Source organism: Bos taurus, chromosome 13 (assembly GCF_002263795.3).
Source record: "Bos taurus isolate L1 Dominette 01449 registration number 42190680 breed Hereford chromosome 13, ARS-UCD2.0, whole genome shotgun sequence".
Lineage (NCBI taxonomy): Eukaryota > Metazoa > Chordata > Mammalia > Artiodactyla > Bovidae > Bos > Bos taurus.
Window position 1 is genome coordinate 16,215,508 of NC_037340.1, and position 21,319 is coordinate 16,236,826.

Below are 21,319 nucleotides of genomic sequence, written 5' to 3' on the forward strand. Positions count from 1 at the left end.
CTAGTTTTTGAATACTCCTAGTACTTTGTCTTAATTCCATTTCTATCAGCAATGACGAACATGCACATTTCCGCCAGCAACAATAGAATTACTCTCTTTGATTTGTCAGTCTCTGAAATACAAAGTGATATCAGTCCTTCAGCGTGTACTCCCCTGACGTATGAGTTTGGATTTTTCTCCATACAGAGTCGTTCTTCCATGAATTGTTTTTCAGGTCCTGCAGCCATTTTTCTACCGTGATTTCTTTTCAAATTTTTCTTATTGCTTAGTCCCTAAGTCACATCCGATTCTTTGCAACTGCCTGCACTGTAGCCCACAAGGCTCCTCTGTCCATGGGATTTCCTAGGTAAGAATACTGGAATGGGTTGCCATTTCCTTCTCCAAGGGATCTTCATGCCCAGGAGTAGAACCCGTGTCTCCTGCATTGGTAGGCGGATTCTTTATGGCTAACCCACCAGAGAAGCCCTCTTTTGTGATTTTTATGTCCTGATTGTCAGTATGGGCTTCCCAAGTGGCGTTAGTGGTAAAGAACCCATCTGCCAAGGCAGGAGACAAAGAGAAATAGGTTTGATCCCGGGTCGGGAAGCTTCCCTGGAGGAGGGCATGGCAACCCATTCCAATATTCTTGCCTGAGAAATCCTGTGGACAGAGGAAGGAGCCTAGCAGGCTACAGTCTACAGAGTCGCAGAGTCGGACATGACTGAAATGACTTGGCATGCACGCACACACTTGTCAGTACGTGGGCGATCTCCGTGTGTTTGGATACTCTGTATTCTGAATTGGAAGAGTTCTTCCCTAAATCTGTCATTTGTCTATTAACTTTGTTTATGAAATATTTGTCGTTATAAAGGCTTTAAGTTCCTGAGTAATAAATAAGTTTATCTTTTCTTATTTTCATTCGTAGTTACAAAGATTTTCTTGACCCTTTGACTTTCATATAATCTCTCAGATTTTTCTCTAGAAATCTAGGAATGTTGAAAGCCTCTCTTTAACAAGTATCATATAAGTTTGTTAATGTTGACTTCATTTACCCATCCAGACAGTACCAGAATGATCTTTCCAGCATGGGTCTGGTGCATCACTCTCTTTTACAAACGTCTTCAGTGGCTTTGTGGCTTCCCTGGCGGCTCAGGGGTAAAGAAGCCGCCTGCCAATGCAGGGAACTTGGGTTTGATCCCCTGGGTCAGGAACATCCCCTGGAAGAGGAAATGGCAACCCACTCCAGTATTCCTGCCTGGAAAATTCCACGGACAGAGGAACCTGGCAGGCTACAGGCCATAGGGTCGCAAAACAGTTGGACATGACTTAGTGACTAAAATGAAAGCAAAAAAATCAGTGACTTTGTATCATGTGTAGGATTAACTATAAAGACGTCTAAGCCCACCCCCCACCCAACCCCCGCTCCGTGATCTGGCTCCTGCCTGGCTCTGTAGCCTTAGTTTACCCAAAGTTCCCTTGTATTTCACGTTCTAGCTGTGCCACACTAATCTGAACGTTCTCTACTCTGATTAATGAAGAGGATGTGGTGGCAACAGCTGGGAATGTCCTATCACTGCCAGCTCATGGACCCGCCCCCCCACCCCCCCCACCCTGGGACATGCTTTGATTTTATTCTGAATTAATTAGATACCCTTTTAAGGAAGCGCTCTGCTATCACAGATACCAACAGTGTTTACCTTTTGAAAAGCAGGAGTATCTTTTTGTTGGAGTCTCCTTGGTGCTTCGCAACTACTGGCCTGGTTTTCCTAGAATAATTCGCTGTCATACTTTAACCTCCCAATGGCAGATTCATGTCTTGGCATCCCCTTTGTAGCAGAGATTCTAAAATTTGCAGCAAAGATTTGTTTTGAGCGGATGTGGTGAGACACGCAGACACAGAAATGACCATCAGGAAGGAGGAGGTTTACATTCACAGGTCCCCAGGGACGAGTGGCATGCAGGGCCACGTGGAGAAGCACCAGGTCACTTGGGGCAGCAGGGTCAGAGGGGAGAGCATGGCCAGGAGCCTTTATTGGGGTTTTTGCAGGAAGGAATTGATGAGTCAGGTTAGGGGTGCCGAGTAACCGTAGGACTGGGTGCTGGTTTAGTCACTCATTGTGTCCAACTCTTTGTGACCCCATGGACTGTAGGACTGGGTAGCTGAAATAATTTTGGCAATCTCTGGGCTACAGCATCTGGCCATGGGGTGATTTGGCACAGGGGGAATATCGGCTGGTGTGCAAGGGCTTGGCAAAGTAGGTGGCTGGGATGGGGGTGGTGCTGTTACTGATTGGTTGTATCTTGAAGCTGTGCTCACAGGGCAACGTTTGCTATCTCCAGGAATCAGCTGACCCTGGGAGGGGCGGAGTAACCTCTCCAAGATCAAATCCCCAAATGCCGGAGCATCAGGAATATAGAAAATACTATAACAACGTAAAATTGATGTCCTGTGAATCAGGCACACAATCCCTACTGCTACCCCAGAAGACAAATGGAAAGGACATACAACAGACCCACCCCACCCCTACTGCCACCAGCATAACTCATAACATACTCAGCAGAAACCCCTACCTCTTCTATTGTATTAAGTTTTTTAAAAAATATTTATTTATTTGGCTGTGTTGGCACCTGGGATTTTTCATTGCAGTGCACAGGCTCAGTTGCCCCTAGGCATGTGGGATCTTAGTTCCCTGACCAGGGATTGAACCCACATCCCCTGCGTTGAAAGGCGAATTCTTAACCACTGGACCACCAGGGAAGTCCTTGTCTTATTAATCTTTAAAATTACACTCAGCCTAAACATTCACTTTTTTTCTTTAGAAGGTAATGTCAATATAGGGCTTCCCTGATGGCCAAGTGGTAAGAATCTGCCTGCAATGCAGGCGATGTGGATTTGATCCCTGGGCCAACAAGCTCCCTTGGAGAAGGAGATGGCAACCCACTCCAGTATTCTTGCCTGGAGAATCCCATGGACAGAGGAGCCTAGTGGGCTATAGTCCACGGGGTCGCAAAGAGTAAGACACAACTTAGTGGCTAAACAACAACAGCAACTATGTCAGTATACACAGCTAATAAAATGTAGTAACAAGCACTTTATAATCTATAAAAGTGACCTATATACTAATATTTGTGTGCTGACTACAATCCCAGTTTTCAGTAATTTAATTTTTCTGTAGTATTTCTAAGTATTAAAACATTACTATTTTTCTTGGTGTTAAAAAAAAAGGGATATAGAAAAGAAGAAAATACAGTCAATTGAGCAGGTAGCATGGTTCTGGCACTTTTACTTCGCTGAGAGCTAGTAATGTATGTATCTGTCTCCCTACTCCCAACACTGGCCATCTTGGTTCATCTTTAAAATTTTTTTTTTTTATTTTTTGGCCACAAAAACATGAGTGAGTCATTTATGTTTTTAAACGACTCACGTGGGCATGCAGAATCTTAGTCCCCGATCAGGGACTGAAACCTCGTCCCCTGCACCGGAAGGTCAGAGTCTTAACCACCAGACCGCCAAAGGAGTTCCATCATGGTTTATCTTAAGAGATTATAGAATTTTTTTTTTTCTGAACAAAGGTGATAATTGCCTGTTGTGTTTCGTCTCTAAATAAAATGAAATATCACGCCATAGAATGTATTACTGCAAATAGGCAATTCAGAGCTGATGACATCCTCTGTCTACAGAGGGGAAATTATTTCCCCAAGGTGGTAAATACAGTCCTCAGGGAGGTGCCGTGTCTGGAGGTCTTCTGCTTCATGTAATAGCAGCATGAACTTTTTCTAGATAAGAAGAAGCATTAAAAAAAAAGAAGCAGCAGCATTGAGGTTTATTAATAGTTAAGATCTCTGGACTTGGGGATTCCCTGGTGGCTCAGATGGTAAAGAGTCTGCCTGCAATGCGGGAGACCCAGATTCAATCCCTGGGCTGGGAAGATCCCCTGGAGAAGGAAATGGCAACCCACTCCAGTATTCTTGCCTGGAGAATTCCATGGACAGAGGAGCCTGGCAGGCTACAGTCCACAGGGTCGAAAAGAGTCAAAAACGGCTGAGCAACTTCAGTTTCCTCTCTGGACTTGGAACCAGCCAACTGCCAAGCTCCATCAAGTGAGGGGAGAGGATGAGGTGGTTTCTGAGGTTCTCTTCCACCTCTGAGATGATTTATTCTAGTGGTTGAGGAAGAATTGTTAGCCCAGAATAAAACAGCAGGAGGATAATCCTCTGGGAAGCGGCCTGGCTTCTGGCACTGCCCGTGGCAGACACTCCCGGTCACCTTTCCAATGGCATCGTGGGTGATTTGGGATGTCTTCTGTGTGGCTTGATCTTAAACGGCTCACATGAGTCACACGGAAACCTCTGATCCCTGACTAATTAAGACCCTCCCTGCCTCAAAACACTTTTCCATCTGTTTAGCTTTTGTAGGAAAAAATAATGAAGAAATGATTATGTCACAGGAAGGCTTGGTTTCTGCCCACATCCCTAAACAAAATACTGAGTCGAATACAAGTATGGAAAGCATGTTGGATTTTTAAGCACTGTGCTTTGGCAGAGGTTGAGGCCACTGTTTTATATCCTTTCTTCTACGACACATTTTTGTAAACCTCTGCCATTCCAGGTTCTGTGCTTGTCTTTGGGGTGGTTCACCCCTCACAATTTTATGTACCTGGCCAATATTCTTCACCCCACGCGCCCTCCTCTCTAACTAAACCGCTCTATTCTTATGCCAGGAATGGGCTCTGGTTTACTCTTGTTTCTACGTCTTTTACATTTCTAGAATTTCTTTTTGTTCTCTTTCACTCCATACAAATTCTATATCTCTTTAAAAAGCTTTTTCTTACTCCTACGGTCTTCACCGTTTTTCTCTTCCTTCTGGACTGTGGAAAGTCTTCTAGCCAATAAATAAATACATATGCCTCCTTGTATCTTCCTGTGTTTCTTCCTATTTTTTTGCGCTTTCTTCCCCCCCCACCCCCCCCCCCCGCCCCCGCCCCGCGCCTTGAGAGAACAGATTGTATGTTAATATTTCTTCCCGATCCATCCTAGAATGTAGAGTTGCACTTAACCAAATACTACTTCTTACCATTTCCTGTTGGGGGGATTTATATTTTTCTTTAATTGTTCGAGATTCAGAAAATTCAGTTTTGTAATTGGTTTTGATTTTGACTCCATGCTGAGAGCTGTGCATGAAAAAAAAAGAAAAAGGTCACGAGCCCTCTTTTCCACGTGTTTGCAGTCCAAGAGGGCAGGGAAAGCTTTCGGGGATGGGGATACAGGAGTGCATAATTGATGTTAATGGATTTTCAGCAGACAGTGCCATCACGGCCAGACAAGGGGTATTCGTGTCAATAACACAGCCTCCTATGGGAAACCAGTAACAAGGCAGGCGCAGAAACACTAAAATAGTTTCTTGAAACTTTTTTCAGCTCATCTCTTGGGGCCATGAGCCATGAACTGTGCTTTGTCACATTTTAGTCGCAGTGAAATTCTAACTGATCATTATCTCATAAATGAGAACAAATCAGTGTGACATCAAAGATAAGTCTCAAGGGTACCGAGTGTAGCCGATCTTTCATTACATCAGAAACAGTACAGGGCAGAGACCTTCTACAAAAGAAGCTCAGCTTTGTTCGGAATGCTAGAACTGTCCTCTGCTTATCAAAGACGTAAACTTAACAAGGGTTTTTTCTATGCTAGTACTCAACTTTTGTGTAAAGAAGTGATAATTGATAAGAAAAAAATGGGTGGGGGGGAATGTCAGAAGATGACACCAGTGCAGAAGGCATTCAGGTCCCTGCCCTGTCTGGAGTGCTCATGATCTGATGGGATGATAACTTTGAGGTTCACAGGTAACTTTTAAATCAGCGTTGTATTTACGATGTTTTGGCAGTTTTGTATTTTACTGGCTGTCTAACAGTGACCGCTGTGAAAGCCTTGAGCGGCCAGCTTCTGCAATCCTTTAACAGAAGAGGCAGGATTAGAAGTTAGGGACTCCCGATTCTTACACTGGGTTTTGTTTAAAGTATCGTTAAGACTTTGACTTTATTTTTTAGAGCAGTTTCAGGTTTAAACCAAAGTTGAGAGAAAAGTGCAGATTTCCTATATACTCCTACCCTGACACAGGCATCACCTCTGCTATCGTCAACATCATTCTCTAGAATGGGACATTTTTAACCAAGATGAACCTGTATTGGCCCATCATAATCACTCAAAGTTTATAGTTTACCTCAGGGTTCACTCTTGGTGGTGTACATTCTATGGGATTGAGCAAGTGTTCAATGACATATATCCATCATTATTGGAGCTTCCCAAGTGGCCCTAGTGGTAAAGAACCCACCTGCCAGTGCAGGAGACGAGGGAGATGTAGGTTCGATCCCTGGGTTGGGAAGATCCCCTGGAGGAGGGCACGGCAACCCTCTCTGGTATTCTTGCCTGGAGTATCCCATGGACAGAGGAGACTGGTGGTCTACAGTCCATAGGGTCGAACAGAGTCGGACACAGCTTAAACGACTTAGCATGCATCCATCATTATCATATCAGAGGAGAAGGGGGCCGTAGAGAATGAGATGGTTATATAGCATCACTGACTCAATGGACATGAATTTGAGATTCCCTGGTGGCTCAGATGGTAAAGAATCCACCTGCAATGAAGGAGACCAGGGTTCGATCCCTGGCTTGGGAAGATTCCCTGGAGAAGGGAGTGGCTCCCCATTCCAGTATTCTTGCCTGGAGAGTTCCATGGACAGAGGAGACTGGTGGGCTCTAATCCACGGGGTCACAAAGAGTTGGGACATGACGTAGCAACTGAACAACAACAACAAAATTGAGTATCTTCACTGCGCTAGAAATCCTGGACTCGAGTGTTCACAGACTGCCCCTCCCTGCAATAGTTGTACTTTTGCCATCTCCAGAACGTTATAGGGTTGGAGTCATACAGTACGTAGCCTTTTCATATGGACTTCTCTCATTTAGGACTATGCATTTATGGTTCTTCTGTGTCTTTTTATGGCTTGATAGCTCATTTCTTTTTACTCTGGATTTCTTAGCTCCCCCTGTGTGACTGGAGGCAAGTACCCTATCCTGATCTTACATTGGTTAAGTGATGGGATTGGACTTGAGTTTCTTCTTTTTTTCTTCATATTTGTCTTTGCAGCTTACACTATAACTTCTTCATTTCAGGGGTGTTTCTAATATGCAGAAGTCTAGTTCCCAAAACAAAACCAGTAAAATGTGTCATGATGAGACAGAGCGTAGAGTTTGGAATAATTAACCCAATATCTAAATGCAGCTCAAGGGCAACTCCCAACTAAAGCAGGGTTGTAAACTCAAACATCTAAAGAGACGAAGAGGGTGTGCAGTTTTTACTGTTGTATCAATTTCTCTCCAGACACCGTGGCGTCATGCAGCAGATTTTGTCCTAAAGAGACCAGATGTACATAAAGAATATTTTGTCATCAGTTATTCCTGATTTCAGGAATAATTTCTTAAAATCCAAAGCTTTATTCCTTACTTTTGGCTTTGCTTTATATTCTTGGATCTCAAAAGAAGACATAATTTTGGTGATTTATTCAAGCCCTCTCAATTTATATTGTTGTTTAGTTGCTAGGTTGTGTCCAACTCTTTGCAACCCCATGGACTATAGCCCACCAGGCTCCTCCGTCCACGGGATTTCCCAGGCAAGACTACTGGAGTGGGTTGCCATTTCCTTCTCCAGGGCATCTTCTCGACCCAGTGGTTGAACCCATGTCTCATTCTTGACAGGCAGTTTCTTTACTACCGAGCCACCTGGGAAGCCCTCTCAATTTAGAGATATTATAAAACTATAGCAGAAATACATGAAGTGTCATCTAGCAATATTAATTTTAAAAAGTGTTTCTCAAACATCAGAGTCCCTTAGAGTGCATGTTGAAACATAGATTGCTGGCCTGGCCCCTGAGATTCTTGCTCTGTGAGTTTGGGGTGGAGTCCGAGAAACTACATTTCTTCTAAAATTTTTTATATTTTAATCAGAGGATAATTGCTTTACAGTGTTAGTTTCTGCTGTACAAGAACGTGAATCAGCTGTATGTATACATATATCCCCTCCCTCTTGAGACTCCCTCCGACCCTCCCGGCCCACCCCTCTTCTCATCACAGAGCACCAAGCTGAGCATCGTGTGCTATTCAGCAGCTCCCACTAGCTGTCTGTTTCACGCGTGGTAGTGTAAATGTGCAGGCTAAGTCGCTTCAGTCGTGTCCGACTCTTTGGGACCCTATGGACTGTAGCCCACCGGGCTCTTCTGTCCATGGGGATTCTCCAGGCAAGAATACTGGAGTCGACTGCCATTTCCTCCTCCAAGGGATCTTCCCAACCCAGGGATCAAACTTGCTTCTCCTGGGTCTCCTGCATTGGCAGGCAGATTCTTTACAGCTGAGCCACCAGGGAAGCCCGGTACAGTATATAGGTCAATGCTAATCTCTCAGTTCATCCCACCTTCCCCTTTACCCACTGTGTCCACAAGTCCCTTCTCTGTGTCTGCATCTCCATTCCTGCCCTGCAGATAGGTCATCAGTACCATTTTTATAGATTCCACATATATGTGTTAAAGTTTCTGCATTTTTAACAAAAGTTTCTGGGTAATACTGTTGTTGCTGATCTGTGGACCATATCTTGAGAACCATTGTTTTGAAATAATTCCTTCTCAGACCAAATGAGAGAACTTCTTTTCTTTTTAGGTGAAAATCTTTCAAATGCAGTTAATTTTTTTTTTCTACTTTAAGTTCAGCCACCGGATGAATAGTCTCCAAAACTCTGCCTTCAACCCCGCCCCTACTCTGGCTTGGCTCAATGCTTGTGATGAAGACACTTTGCTGAAATTATAATACAAAGAGATAGAAGCATATACACGTATTATGGATGCACAGAGATCAGTGAATAATTTTAACCAGCCTTTAAATTTGCACTTTCTAGCCACTGCCCTTTATCAGAAGCTTTAGGGATAAATGTAATTAGCATACACTTTCCTTTTTGGGGGTTCCAATTCCCCAAATACTTTCTTGAGCTCAGTGTTGATTTCATTGTATAATAGTGGGATTGTCATCTGAACGGAAAAACCCCACAGTATCATTTCTCTAAGTGGATATTGAAATTAATTTGGAAGTATGAGAATTTCTTTAGGCATGCTGTGATCTTGTGATCAGTTCAGTGATCCTAGAAATGTGATCTAAAAATTTATAAAAGTGTTATGTGCTTCACATATTTATAAAATCCCAATAATGTATTAAATTCTTTAAGCAAAGTTAACTCTGTTAAATTGGAAAACTTGCATGTGTCTGTTTTTTTTTTTTTTTTACAGTTAAAAAAGTGTTTTTTGAAGTAGATTTACCATGTTGTGTTAGTTACAGGTGTACAGCAAAGTGGTTCAGTTACATACATGCATATATCCGTTCTTTCTCAGATTCTTTTCCCATATAGATTATTAGAGAGTATTGAGTAGAGTTCCCTGTCCTTGTTGATTATCTGTTTTACGCATGTGTGTGTGTGCTAAGGCGCTCAGTCGTGTCCGACTCTTTGTGACCCCATGGACTGTAGCCCTTCAGGCTCCTCTGTCCATGGAATTCTCTAGGCAAAAATACTGGAGTGGGTTGCATGCCCTCCTCTGAGAAAATCTTCCCGACCCCAGGATCGAACCCAGGTCTCCTGCGTCGGCCAGCAGGTTCCTTACCACTAGTGCCTCCTGGGAATCCCTATTTTATACATAGTAGTGTGTATATGTTGGGTTTCCCTGGTGGCTCAGCTGGTAAAGAATCCGCCTGCAATGCGGGAGACCTGGATCCAATCCCTGGGTTGGGAAGGTCCCCCTGAAGAAGGGAAAGGCTGCCCACTTCAGTATGCTGGCCTGGAGAGTTCCATGGACTGTATAGTTCATGGGTTCGCAGAGTTGGACATAGCTGAGCAACTTTCACTTTCATTTTCATGTATATGTTAATCCCAGTCTCTAATTTATCCGTCCTACTGGGTTCATTTCTTAAAGCTGGGCTAAGCGGGTTGTTTCTCTGTCGTGTGCTTGTTCAGCTGTGGTTTTCTTACAAGTGAAGGGGGAAATCACAGGAACTCAGGACAAGACAAAGAAAGAAATCAATCACAAGTTCAAGGACTCCCAAATTGAAGATGATTTTCTCTTACAGAAAAAAAAGACCATCCCTACCCCCAAATGGTTGAATCATGCTTTTGTGGGCTATGTGTGTGGAAAATACTGTGTTTTTTAAAAATTGAAGTATAGCTGATTTACAGTGTTGTGATTCTTTCAAGTGCACAGCATACTGTGTGTTTTGATTCCAACAGAAAACGAAACCCTTGATGACGGAGTTTTCAGTGAAGTCTACCATCATCTCCCGTTATGCCTTCACCACAGTTGCCTGTAGGATGCTCAACAGAGGCTCTGAGGACCAGGAAGTCACGTTTCAGATGCAGATTCCAGCTGCAGCTTTCATCACTAACTTCACTGCGTAGGTGAACCCTGGAATGAAGATTTCTCTGTAGAGTGGTCAGGGGGAGCCTGAGATGCTGTGAGGACCACAGCCTTTGACCCTGAGAATATATAAATTCTCAACCCAAAGGACTGTCCATGGGAAAGAAGGTTGATTCCCTCCACTCTGCCTTCTTCTTTCCATCCCCATTTCCCCCTGCCTCCTTTTTATTATCTCTTCTTTCGTCCCCTTCATTTCCTCTTTCTTTCTCTCCAACAAATGTCTCCCCACCCCGGGCCAGGCACACTTGGGTGATTGGTCTACTTCTTTGAAAAAGATGAGTGTTGTTCTGCTCTAGAAATTCCTCTGGGGAGAAACAAATAAGCAAACAGATGAATAATGAGATTGCCTTCAGACAGTAGTGAGTGCTATAGAGATGACAGGTAGGATTGAGGGGGCTCTTTTAGGTCGGGGAGTTGGAGAGGTGGCTCAGAGGAGTCAGTTTTGAAGCTGACATCTGAAGGACCAGCCAGCATGATAAACCTTTGATAACTAGACACCATATATTTCTTCTTTTCACCTGAACTAAGAGGTAAAGAGATGCAAAATAGGTGTATGGGTTTAATTTTAGGTCTGGGCAGGATTCTAGTTGGTGCATCTTCTTGGAAGTTTGTTTGAGCAGGTCTTCTGTGTCCCTCCTGGAGAATCAGAGACACCATGGGTTGGCTCTTAACACATGGACCTGTTGAAATTTGCCCTCGAACGAAATGAGTGATGCAAGGGTAGTGCCCTAGTCTGGAATGCATTCTCAGTGCATATCCAGGAGGCAAACAAAAATATTTTCTAGGGTTGTCATGGTTATGAGCTCCATGCTTGAGTTTGTCTTGGCAAGCTGGCAGCACAGCTGTCTCTCTTTTTTTCTTTTCAATTAAAGATTTTACTTTGTATTGCGGTATAGCCGATAAACAATGCTGTGATAGTTTCAGGAGAACAGTGAAGGGACTCAGCCATACATATACAAGTATCCATTCTCCCCCAAACTCTCCTCCCTTCCAGGCTGCGACATAACATTGAGCAGAGTCCGCTGTGCTATACACTAGGTCCTTGTTGGTTCTCCAGTTTAAATACAGCAGCATGTACATGTCCCCTCCAAACTCAACTATTCCTCTTCCCATCCCTCCCCCCGACATCCATAAGTTCGTTCTCTTAAGTCAACACAGCTGTCTCTTGTGTTTCAGGCTTATTGGAGACAAGGTGTATCAGGGAGAAATTACAGAGAGAGAAAAGAGAAATGGTGATAAGGTAAAAGAGAAGAGGAATAAAACCATAGAAGATAATGGGTAAGTACCATTGAATTCAAGAATTAAAAGTCCACTACAGCCAAGTGTCAAGTTTTCTACCTCTTTGACTTCTCATCTTGTTTTCACCCTGTTTCAAGGATTTATCTTTTTATTTTTACCATATTAAGAATATATAATATAACTGGTTAACAATATAGTAGCTGAGGGTTTATGATCAAAAACCCACTCACCCCCATCCCCCAGTTCTCATGCCCTAGAAAGATCCACTTCTGATATTTCTGTAGTTTTATGGTAGTTACTTCCCTTATTCTAAATATTATGATTGTTGTTCTTGTTCAGTCACTTAAGTCATGTCCAACTCTTTGCGACCCCATGAACTTCAGCACACCAAGCTTCCCTGTCCTTCACTATCTCCCAGACTTTGCTCAGACTCATGTTCATTGAGTCGGTGGTGCCATTCAACCATCTCATCCTCTGCTGCCCCCTTCTCCTCTTGCCCTCAATCTTTGCCAGCATCAGGGTCTTTTCCAGTGAGTCAGCTCTTCTCATCAGGTGACCAAAGTATTGGAGCTTTATCTTCAGCATAAAAGTCTTTTCAATGAGTATTTCCTTTAGTATTGTCTGTTTTGATCTCCCTACTCTCTGAGGGACTCTCAAGACTCTTCCCCATCACCACAATTTGAAAGCATCAATTCTTCAGCACTCAGCCTTCTTTATGGTCCAACTCTCACATCTGTACATGACTATTGGAAAAACCATAACTTTGACTATAGTCTTGCTTTTTAAAAAATTTCTTGATAAAAATCAGATATTGATTATTGATTCTCTGCTGTGAAGAAAGAGGATTCAGCAGATTTATAATACTCCCACTTCCTCTCTGCATTCCAAATTTTTGTATTATTTCTTTTTCTTCTTCAGTATAAGCAGAGTTATACCATCCTAGATGAGCCCTGATATCTTCAATGGTAGTATTCTCTCTCCTGCATGTCACCCTTTTCTTTTCCTACTTAATCATTTACTTTTGCTTTGTCAGAATTATCAATATTTAAATTCTGATCTGTCATGGTATTTGAATTCTTTGTCTATAAACTGAATCCAAACATTGAAGACCAATAAGTCAATTCACTTTGAATGACTGTAAATAACATTAACTGCAGAGCCACCTAGTATACTGAGATTTGTTTCCTTCTCTGCTAGCCCAGTTGAAAAAAGTATCTCTTCCTTTTGAAGAAAAACGATCACAGGATCTAGAGAAAATAGTGTGGGCTTTATGAGGATTATTATTAATTTTTTTTACATTTCACAAATTGTTCAGAATCATGCCACAGTTCTGTTCAGTTGGATCACAGCATGTATCTGCTTTCCTTTTTTTAAAAAATGTTACTTTATTCATTAATTTATTTTGGCCACGCCTCGTCTGGTATGTGGGATCTCTGTTCCCAGACCAGGGATCAAACTGGCAGCCCTGCGTTGGCAGTGCGGAGTATTAACCACTGGACCACCGGGGAGGGCCCTGTGTGTTTTTCCTTGGGGTCACCTGTGTCAGTCGTCTTCCCCTTTGCCCCCTCGGGTCTGCGTCAGGGAGAAAGAAGTAGAAGGTTTCCGTGGTCTTTGAACTCTCTGCTCTTCAGGATTCCTCGAACCTGTATAACGTTCCTTTAGTGCAGGCGTTTGCTTCTCTTCCCAAAGCTAAATTCTAGTTTTTCTTTATAATATCGACTGAAAAAGTTACGCGCAACCTGGAAGTCGAGGATTATGTTTTCTTGGGGGCATTTTTGAGGACCATAGCCCTGGAGACCATCTCTCAGGTAGCTCTGAGGGACTGTTCCAGAGAAGTAAGGGAGGACTAGGATATGGAGGAGGTTCTACTGAAAAAATAAATGTAGTTGAATATCAGAACATTCCTACTAATCAGAAAAAAATCCAGATGTCTCAGGTGAATGGTTTTAGTGCTTTTCTGTGTATGGGAAGGTGCAAGAGTCTGGGCTCTTTGAAATGAGTCCTTAGGTATGTACCTTAGCTACCTCTAAGTATAACCTATAACTAACTATAGGTCAGGCTCCTATTTCCCTCCATCCTGAAGCCCTTCAGGGTGCATCGTGGGGATGGCTGCAGTGGCTGGTGGCTTGTTGGTAGGGAATGCTGAGGGTTCTCACTGAGAGCGCTTGGCTGGGACCATCTTGGACTTTAGGGTGCCTGGCTTTCTCCGATCCCCCATCGCCTTTTCTCTTCCTTCCAGGGAGAAGGGGACGGAGACATTCAGAGCTTCTGCGGTGCTTCCCAGCAAGGACAAGGCTGCCTTCCTCCTGAGTTACGAGGAGCTCCTGCAGAGACGGCTGGGGAAGTACGAGCACGTGGTCAGCGTGCGACCCCAGCAGCTGGTGGGGCGGCTGACGGTGGAGGTGACCGTGCTGGAGAGGCCAGGCATCGCGGAGCTGGAGGTGCTGGGGCTGCAGAACAGCCGGCAGAGGGGCAGCGGCCGGGGGCCAGGTGAGAGGTGCCGGCAGGTGTGTTCAGGTGTCCCGGTGTTAAAGCCGATGGCGCCCCTGCCGTCCAGGCCCAAGGTGAAGCGAGGATCTGAAGGACAACAGCCAAGCAAAGACAGTGCCCTGTGCATTTTTAAAGAAAATTTATTTATTTGGCTGCATTGGGTCTGGATTACAGTTCAGGGGATCTTTTGCTGTGGCACAGACTCTAGTTGTCCCGAGGCATGTGGGGTCTTAGTTCCCTGATCAGGCAGACACTTTACCATTGGACCACCAGTAAAGTCCCAGCAATGCCTTTTGTTAAAGCCGTGCTCTATCAGGAGACTTTACAATGTTCTCATCATCTCTCACTCTTGTGTCGCTTCTGGGACTCCACCCTTGGTGAGGCATCTAAAATGTTGGGATGGTTATATATACGGACGTGTTTGATAATGTTTGTAGTAGCAAAAGCACTCCTTCATCCTAAATATTCAAGTACATGGATGTGATTAGTAAATTGGGGTTGTAAAAACAATTCGTCATATGATAAAGAAAAAAGAGACACATTTGTATGTACGCTTTAATGTTAAATATCGTAACTGAGAAGTTGACCAAAGACTAGGAAGTCATATAAAATAATCATTTATGGGTGAGGGATGATGGGGTCATTTTCTAATACTGTTTTATTTTACCTTATTTTTAAATACTGTGTTATCAAAACAAACATTTAACATTAACAGAAACATCTAACTAATGTGCTATATTCTTTCTAAAAATAGAGAAAGATATGTACTGGAAATTTGATTTAGACGCAGACATTTGTGTTCATCAGCAGGATCACTTAATTTGAGTTTTTCTCAGATTTTAATTTTTTTAAAGTTAACTAATTGATTAATTTTGGACTGTGCTAGGTCTTCATTGCTTCGTGTGGGCTCTATGTAGTTGTGGTACTTGGATTTCTCTTGTAGATGGTAAACTCTAGGGTGAGCGGACTTCAGTAGTTGCTCCTTGAGGTTTAGTTGCCCCAGAGAATGTAGAATCTTCATTCCGGGTCCAGGCATTGAACCCATGTCCTCTGGGTTGGCAGGCGGGTTCTTAACCACTGGACCACCAAGGAAGTCCCCTTATATTTTAATTTTTTAAGTAGCACTCTTTGCTGAGATGATCATGAAAAATTCAATCTAATTTAATTGCTATATTAACATCAACTAATAGTTTATATTTAATATTCACTTGCATTCGGCCTTATCCTAAATATATCTGTAAGGTCTAACGTCAAGTTGGATAACGATACAGATGTGCCCCCAAAATTGCACCAGGGTTAAAATGACAAGGCTTTGGGGTACCTGTGACCCTGAGGTCAGGGAAAGGCTGAGTGATAAGAGATCGCAGAAAATGCAGAACCTGAATTCAACCCCTGTGACTGCAAGGAGGGTGCAGAGTCGCCCAAGAAGCCTTCTCGTACGAGAATATTTAGGGATGAGTTTGCAAGGAGACGAGAGAAATGCCTTGACATGAGGAATAAGAGAATGTTGTTAATCTTACTTGAGGGGAAAATAGTGAAGACCTGGAGCTGTTAGTGGGAAGAGTAAATGGAATGGAACCTGGTTGCGCCCCCAGCATGCAGTTCAGTGAACGACTCTGGATGAGAGAGGTAGTTTGCTCTCAAAGACTGGAGCGTGGATGCAGGTCTTTGTTAGAAGTTAACTCCAAGCACTGAGTTTGCAGTCCGTCCAGATCTCATCAAAAGTTAAAGATATTGTCAAGAGACCTGACATTCAGAAATGATATGAGATAAAAGACATCATTCTTAGATCATTGAGGTCACTATAGGTAGGGTTAATGGATTTGTGATCAGTTAAGAGTTAATATCCTTGAAAAAAATGACTTGGGCCCTGTGAGATCAGCTTACACATCTGTAAATAGGGATTATAACCGTCTCTCAGGGTCATTGAGAAGCTTTCATGCCAAGTAAAATCTTAATCATCATCATTATTACAATTACCTTCTATTCAGTTTTTCCTCTCCAAATCGTATCTCTCCTATTAGATCATGAATGATTTGGAAACAAGACTTTGTCAGATTAACCTTTGTCATCTTGTATTAGTTTTTTTAAAAAAAATTATCATTTATTTATTTAGCTTCATCCAGTCTTAATTGTGGCATGTGGGATCTTAGTTCCCTGACCAGGGATGGAACCGAGACCGCCTATGTTGGGAGCATGGAGTCTTAGCCAGTAAACCACCAGGAAAGCCCCTCCGTACGGTATCAAACACTATGCCTTTTAAAGAGTAGATAGCTGATTAGGTGTCTGCAAAGTAGAGAAGAAAAGGGAAAAAAGAAACGAAAAAAATACACACCTAAACTAATAACAAAGAATGTTTTAAAATTTCATTTTTTCCTAATCATAATTTATCAGGAAATTATCCCACATGGGAAGGATGGTTATCCTGCTCTAGAAATGAAGTGCCTGTGTGCCCTGCCGGGTTCAGAACCACCAGGACTCTTCCAAGATGTGTCTGTGTGGTGGTGTGTGGGTCATCCTGTAAGGGCTAGGTCTGAATCCTGATGGTTGTTTGTAAAGTTGCTCACTGCTTATCAGCAGGGCCTGTGGGAATCTCTGAGGAATGTTTCCAGACCATTGATCTCCTGGGAATTTGTTTATTTTTAAGAAAATTGTTTTCCTGGCTCTTTGCACCAGACCAGATATCTGGCCTTGCAGAGCGAGAGATCTCACGGGCCGTTCCCTGGGCCAGGTGCGGTGGACTGGGGCCCTTTTTGCTCTTCAGTCCGGTCCAGAGCTCAGCTGCTGCTGTTCCTGCAAAACAGCCGCTGCAGGAAGGAGCCAGAGGCACAGGATGCTGTGATTGTGCCTGGATGTTGTTGCATGTGTTCCAAAAGCACCCGGGCAGAGATGCAGCTAGAAGAGAACTGAGACCCGGACGTGGGCTGCAAGCGTGTGAATGTGGACTGGAGCCAGTGCAGGCCGCTGAGGTCAGACTTCTGGATGTTGTCTGAGCAAATCTCTATCCACTGGACCCTCTGATATTGTTAGGGAAGCAGTTCTAGATAAGAATGACTGTGTGCTAGCTACTAGACTCGGCTTGTGCACACCAGACTTCTAGGACAGCCCTCCCTGGGAGCTTTTGTAAAATACTTAGGGTGTGAGTTCAGATTCCATGTCTCCCCCTAGGTCCATAAAAAGAAGAGAAAGCCTAAAAGCTGTGGAACCTACTTTTGCCTCAGTTTCCTTGTCTGATGTGTTCAGCCCATGGCTATTGAACCATAAATGAATGAACTTTGTCTCAATGTGAAAGCCAATGCTGTGAGACGTAATTTGCAAGTCAAAGCATTCTACTTTCTGGATTATTAAAACAGTTAACTTGTGTGTGTGGTTCAAACTCTAACAGGTTACAAATTGGTGTTCAGTGCAAGACCACACTCCCTCTCTTCCTTCACCCTGCTTCCTTCTCCCTCAGTGACTTGATGATTTGGGGGCTCAATGGAACAAGAGTATTTGAAATTCATTCTTTTCTGGAGCATCCCTGGATGTCTGACGATCTTAAGTTATAACCTGGATAAATATTCCATCTATGTGATTGGTTTAAAGCTGGTTACTTCACTCTCTAGGTTAAAATCTCAAACTTCTTGTGGTCCTGTGGCACCTATTGCCCTTTCCATGATTCAAAAAAAAAAAAAAAAGCAAAACAAAAAACTGGTTGGGGCCATAAAATTTTCTTTTATGATCAGATCCCTGATGGCTCGGAGTAAAATAAAATGAGATAAACAATATTAGAAATAAGGTACCTAAGGGCCTTTTTCATCTCCTTTGGCTTTATATCAGTGATGCTCAAACCTGGCTATACCCTAGAGTCATCTGGAGAGGTTAAAAAAAAAAACAGATGACTGAGTCCTCATTCAAACACTTGAATTAGAATTTACCCAGGTTAAGGCCTTGATAACTGTATTTTGAGGTGTGATATTCTGAGTCTATTCCATGAGAAACTGAAAATTTTATGAGTGCTTTTAATTTATTTATTTGTAATGCTCAAGAATAATGCTCAAAATTTTTCCTACCATTAAACAGATATGGCTCTGTGACTTGCATAGTTTATCCTTTATATTCTTTGCTCATTTCTTTTTAAAAATTTTATTTATTTACTTTTGGCTTTGCTAGATCTTCATTGCTGCGTCTGGCTGTCTCTAGTTGCGGTGGATGGGGTCTGCTCCCTAGTAGGGGGTGTCCGGGTTTCTCGTTGCTGTGGCTTCTCCTGCTGTGGAGCACGGGCTTTAGGCATGCGGGCTTCAGTAGCTGTGGCTCACCGGCTTAGTCGTTCCGGGGCATGTGGGATCTTCCCAAACCAGGGATTGAACCTTTGTTCCCTGCATTGGCAGGCAAATTCTTAACCACTGGACTACCAGGGAAGTCCTGTTCTTTGCTTTTTTTAAAAAAGCAGTTTTATTGAGGCTAAGTTTGCATAGCATAACATTTACTCATTTTAAGTCTTCTAACTCAGTAATTTTTGTACACTTGCAAAGTTGCGCAACCATCAGCCCAATCCAAGTTTAGAACATTCCTATCACCCCGAAAAGCTGTTTGTGCGTCTTTGCAGTCACTCCCTGTTCCAGCCTCAGCCCCAGGCAAACACTAATCCACTTTCTGTCTCTCTTTTCAGACAGCTGCATTTTTCAAAGTACCCCAGGTGGTTTTGACAGTTGGTAAATGTTAGGAGCCTTACTTTGGACCTCCCAGCAGAATGTATGGACATGAACTCTATTAGGATCCTGACCCATAGAAGCAGCTTTTTTTAGATGAATTGTTTTATTCATTTATCTTTAACCATTTTAAAAGTTGAAGTATAGTTAATTTACAGTGTCGTGTCACTTTCAGGTGTACAACAAAGCGATTCAGTTATAGGTACACGTGTATCTATTTCTTCAGATCCTTTCCCCTTATGTACTGTCTGTGCTTAGCCACTCACTCGTGTCTGACTCTTTGCGACCCCATGGACTTTAGCTAGCCAGGCTTCTCTGTCCATTGAATTCTCCAGGAGATAACACTGGAATGGGTTGCCATTCCCTTCTCCAGGAGATCTCCCTGGCCCAGGGATCAAACTGGGGTCTCCTGTATTGCTGGCAAATTTTTTACTGTCTGAGCCACCAGGGAAGCCCATATGTAGTAGTATATGTTAATCCCAAACTCCTAATTTATTTCTTCCCTTACCCCACCTTCCCCGCTTTGGTAACCCTAAATTTGTTTTCCATGTCTGTGGGTGTATTTCTGGTTTGTATGTAAGTTAACTTGTATCTTTTCTGGAAAAAAAAAATTATGCTTTAGGTTTTTAGAACCCATACCCGCGCCACCCCCCCCTCGCCCCGACCCCGCCCCCACCAAGTGCTCTGCAAGGAATGTGTGCTCATTACCCTTTACCTGCCCAGGAACTCAGCCTACAGCGTGCTTTTTAATTGTATCACTCCTAGGTCAGGTTCCCATAAAATAATCCTAAGAACCAAGAAAGCTTCATTAGAAAGAAGAGAAGCACTAGAAACACAGTTTCATTACCTTTGATGTTGGAAGATGAGATTGTTGACTCTGCGGGGGTCTTTGAGGATAAATTAATGACTAGTCTTGAGTCCTGCAAGCTCAAGTCACCTTTGACTGCCGGCTAGACTTGTGTGTATCTACAGTGTCTTGTGTATCCGTAGACACCAGTGAGGAGTTGGTTGAATCTGTTTAAAAATCATATTTTTCTTTTCCTTTGCTTGGTCTGGTAACCTCCTGACCCTGCCATTTGCTGTAATGGCTCTCGGGATTGTAATGGAGGCAACTAGCATGCTGCCTGCCATAGAATGGGTGCTCAGTAAGTATTTGTTAAAAGAATTTAAGAATAAATAACTGTCAGCAATGAAGATGCGATTGGGTTTTCAACACCTTCCTGGTTTGTTGTTGCTCAGTTGCTAAGTTGTGTCCGACTCTTTGTGACCCCATGGACTGACTGTATATAGCATGCCAAGCTTCTCTGTCCTTTACTACTTCTTGGAGATTGCTCAGACTCATGTTCCTTGAGTCAGTGATGCCATCCAACCACCTCATCCTCTGTCACCCCCTGCCTGGTTTAAGTTGGTTAAGTTCTCCAGATCTTGGGTATGGCTCTTATTCTGTTGTGAAGGAGGGATTCGGAGGCAGAGTTTGGTTCCAGAAGACTTGTTTCCAGAATTGCCAGATAAAAGAGGGGATGCTGGGTTTAAATTTGAAACTCCAAGTAAACAACGTGTCCCATGCAGTATCTGAGACATGCTTATCCTAGAAAGTCACTGGTGGTGTATCTGAAATTCAGATGTGATAGGGCATTCTTTTTCTTTGCTAAATCTGGCCACCCTGCGCTATTAAAGCCTGCATTGTGACTAACGGTTCACCCCCAGCTCCGGTTCCCTGCTGCCGTGTGTCCCTCCCCGGGATCCAGTCTCCAGGCTGCAGCTGGAAGGGTATGGCCCCGCTTGGCCTCTGTACCTTTGCCAGGAAGCAATCTGGCTGTTACGTGAGGGTTTCCAACATTGTTCGGTGCAGAAATCACTGATGTATGAATCATTTGGCTCCAAGTCGGGTCTGTTTTGTTTTGTTTTTAATGCTAATAGGAGGACCCACGCTATCTCGTCTGGTCATCGGCTGTAGCTGGGTGGGGGTCAGCTGTGAACAGGATGGCTCGGAGCCACCCGGGAGGGTGACCTTCTCTTTCACTTAATACTTGTAAGCATCCTCCTCTTCTTCAGGATGGCTCACTCTGCTTCTTCCTTTTCCCTGCTGTGTTAGTTTGCTATACGAGGTGGGATGTTGTCCGGGCAAATGGAACTGTCTGCCACAGGTGTGACTGAAACCAGAGGTGGAAGCATGTGCCATGATTTGACTAGAGCACTGCCACACCCATCAAAACACTTTCAAGATGGTCCTCTTGAAGGGCCCCTCCGTCCACCTGCCCGAGTATGTGCTGACCTGTTGAGCCGTGTCCACGTTAAACGTTCCAAGAGCTCACAGTGAGTCCTCACCGTGTTCCTGCTCTGTGCTACGATGTCCACGGCCCTTGTCATGGCCCTTGAAGAACTTAGAGTGGGCAGTTTTTAAAAATTCACAAAAGT

The 21,319-nt window shown here is 43.5% G+C and overlaps 1 protein-coding gene across 1 annotated transcript in view; it reads left to right on the plus strand.

The window, feature by feature from the left end:
- ITIH5 (inter-alpha-trypsin inhibitor heavy chain 5) overlaps positions 1-21,319 on the plus strand; it is an 80,834-nt gene that overhangs the window by 14,679 nt on the left and 44,836 nt on the right. Inside the window, 3 exon segments of the mRNA NM_001102516.1 lie at positions 10,295-10,458; positions 11,658-11,759; positions 13,960-14,210. Coding sequence (NP_001095986.1) covers positions 10,295-10,458; positions 11,658-11,759; positions 13,960-14,210 — 517 coding nt within the window.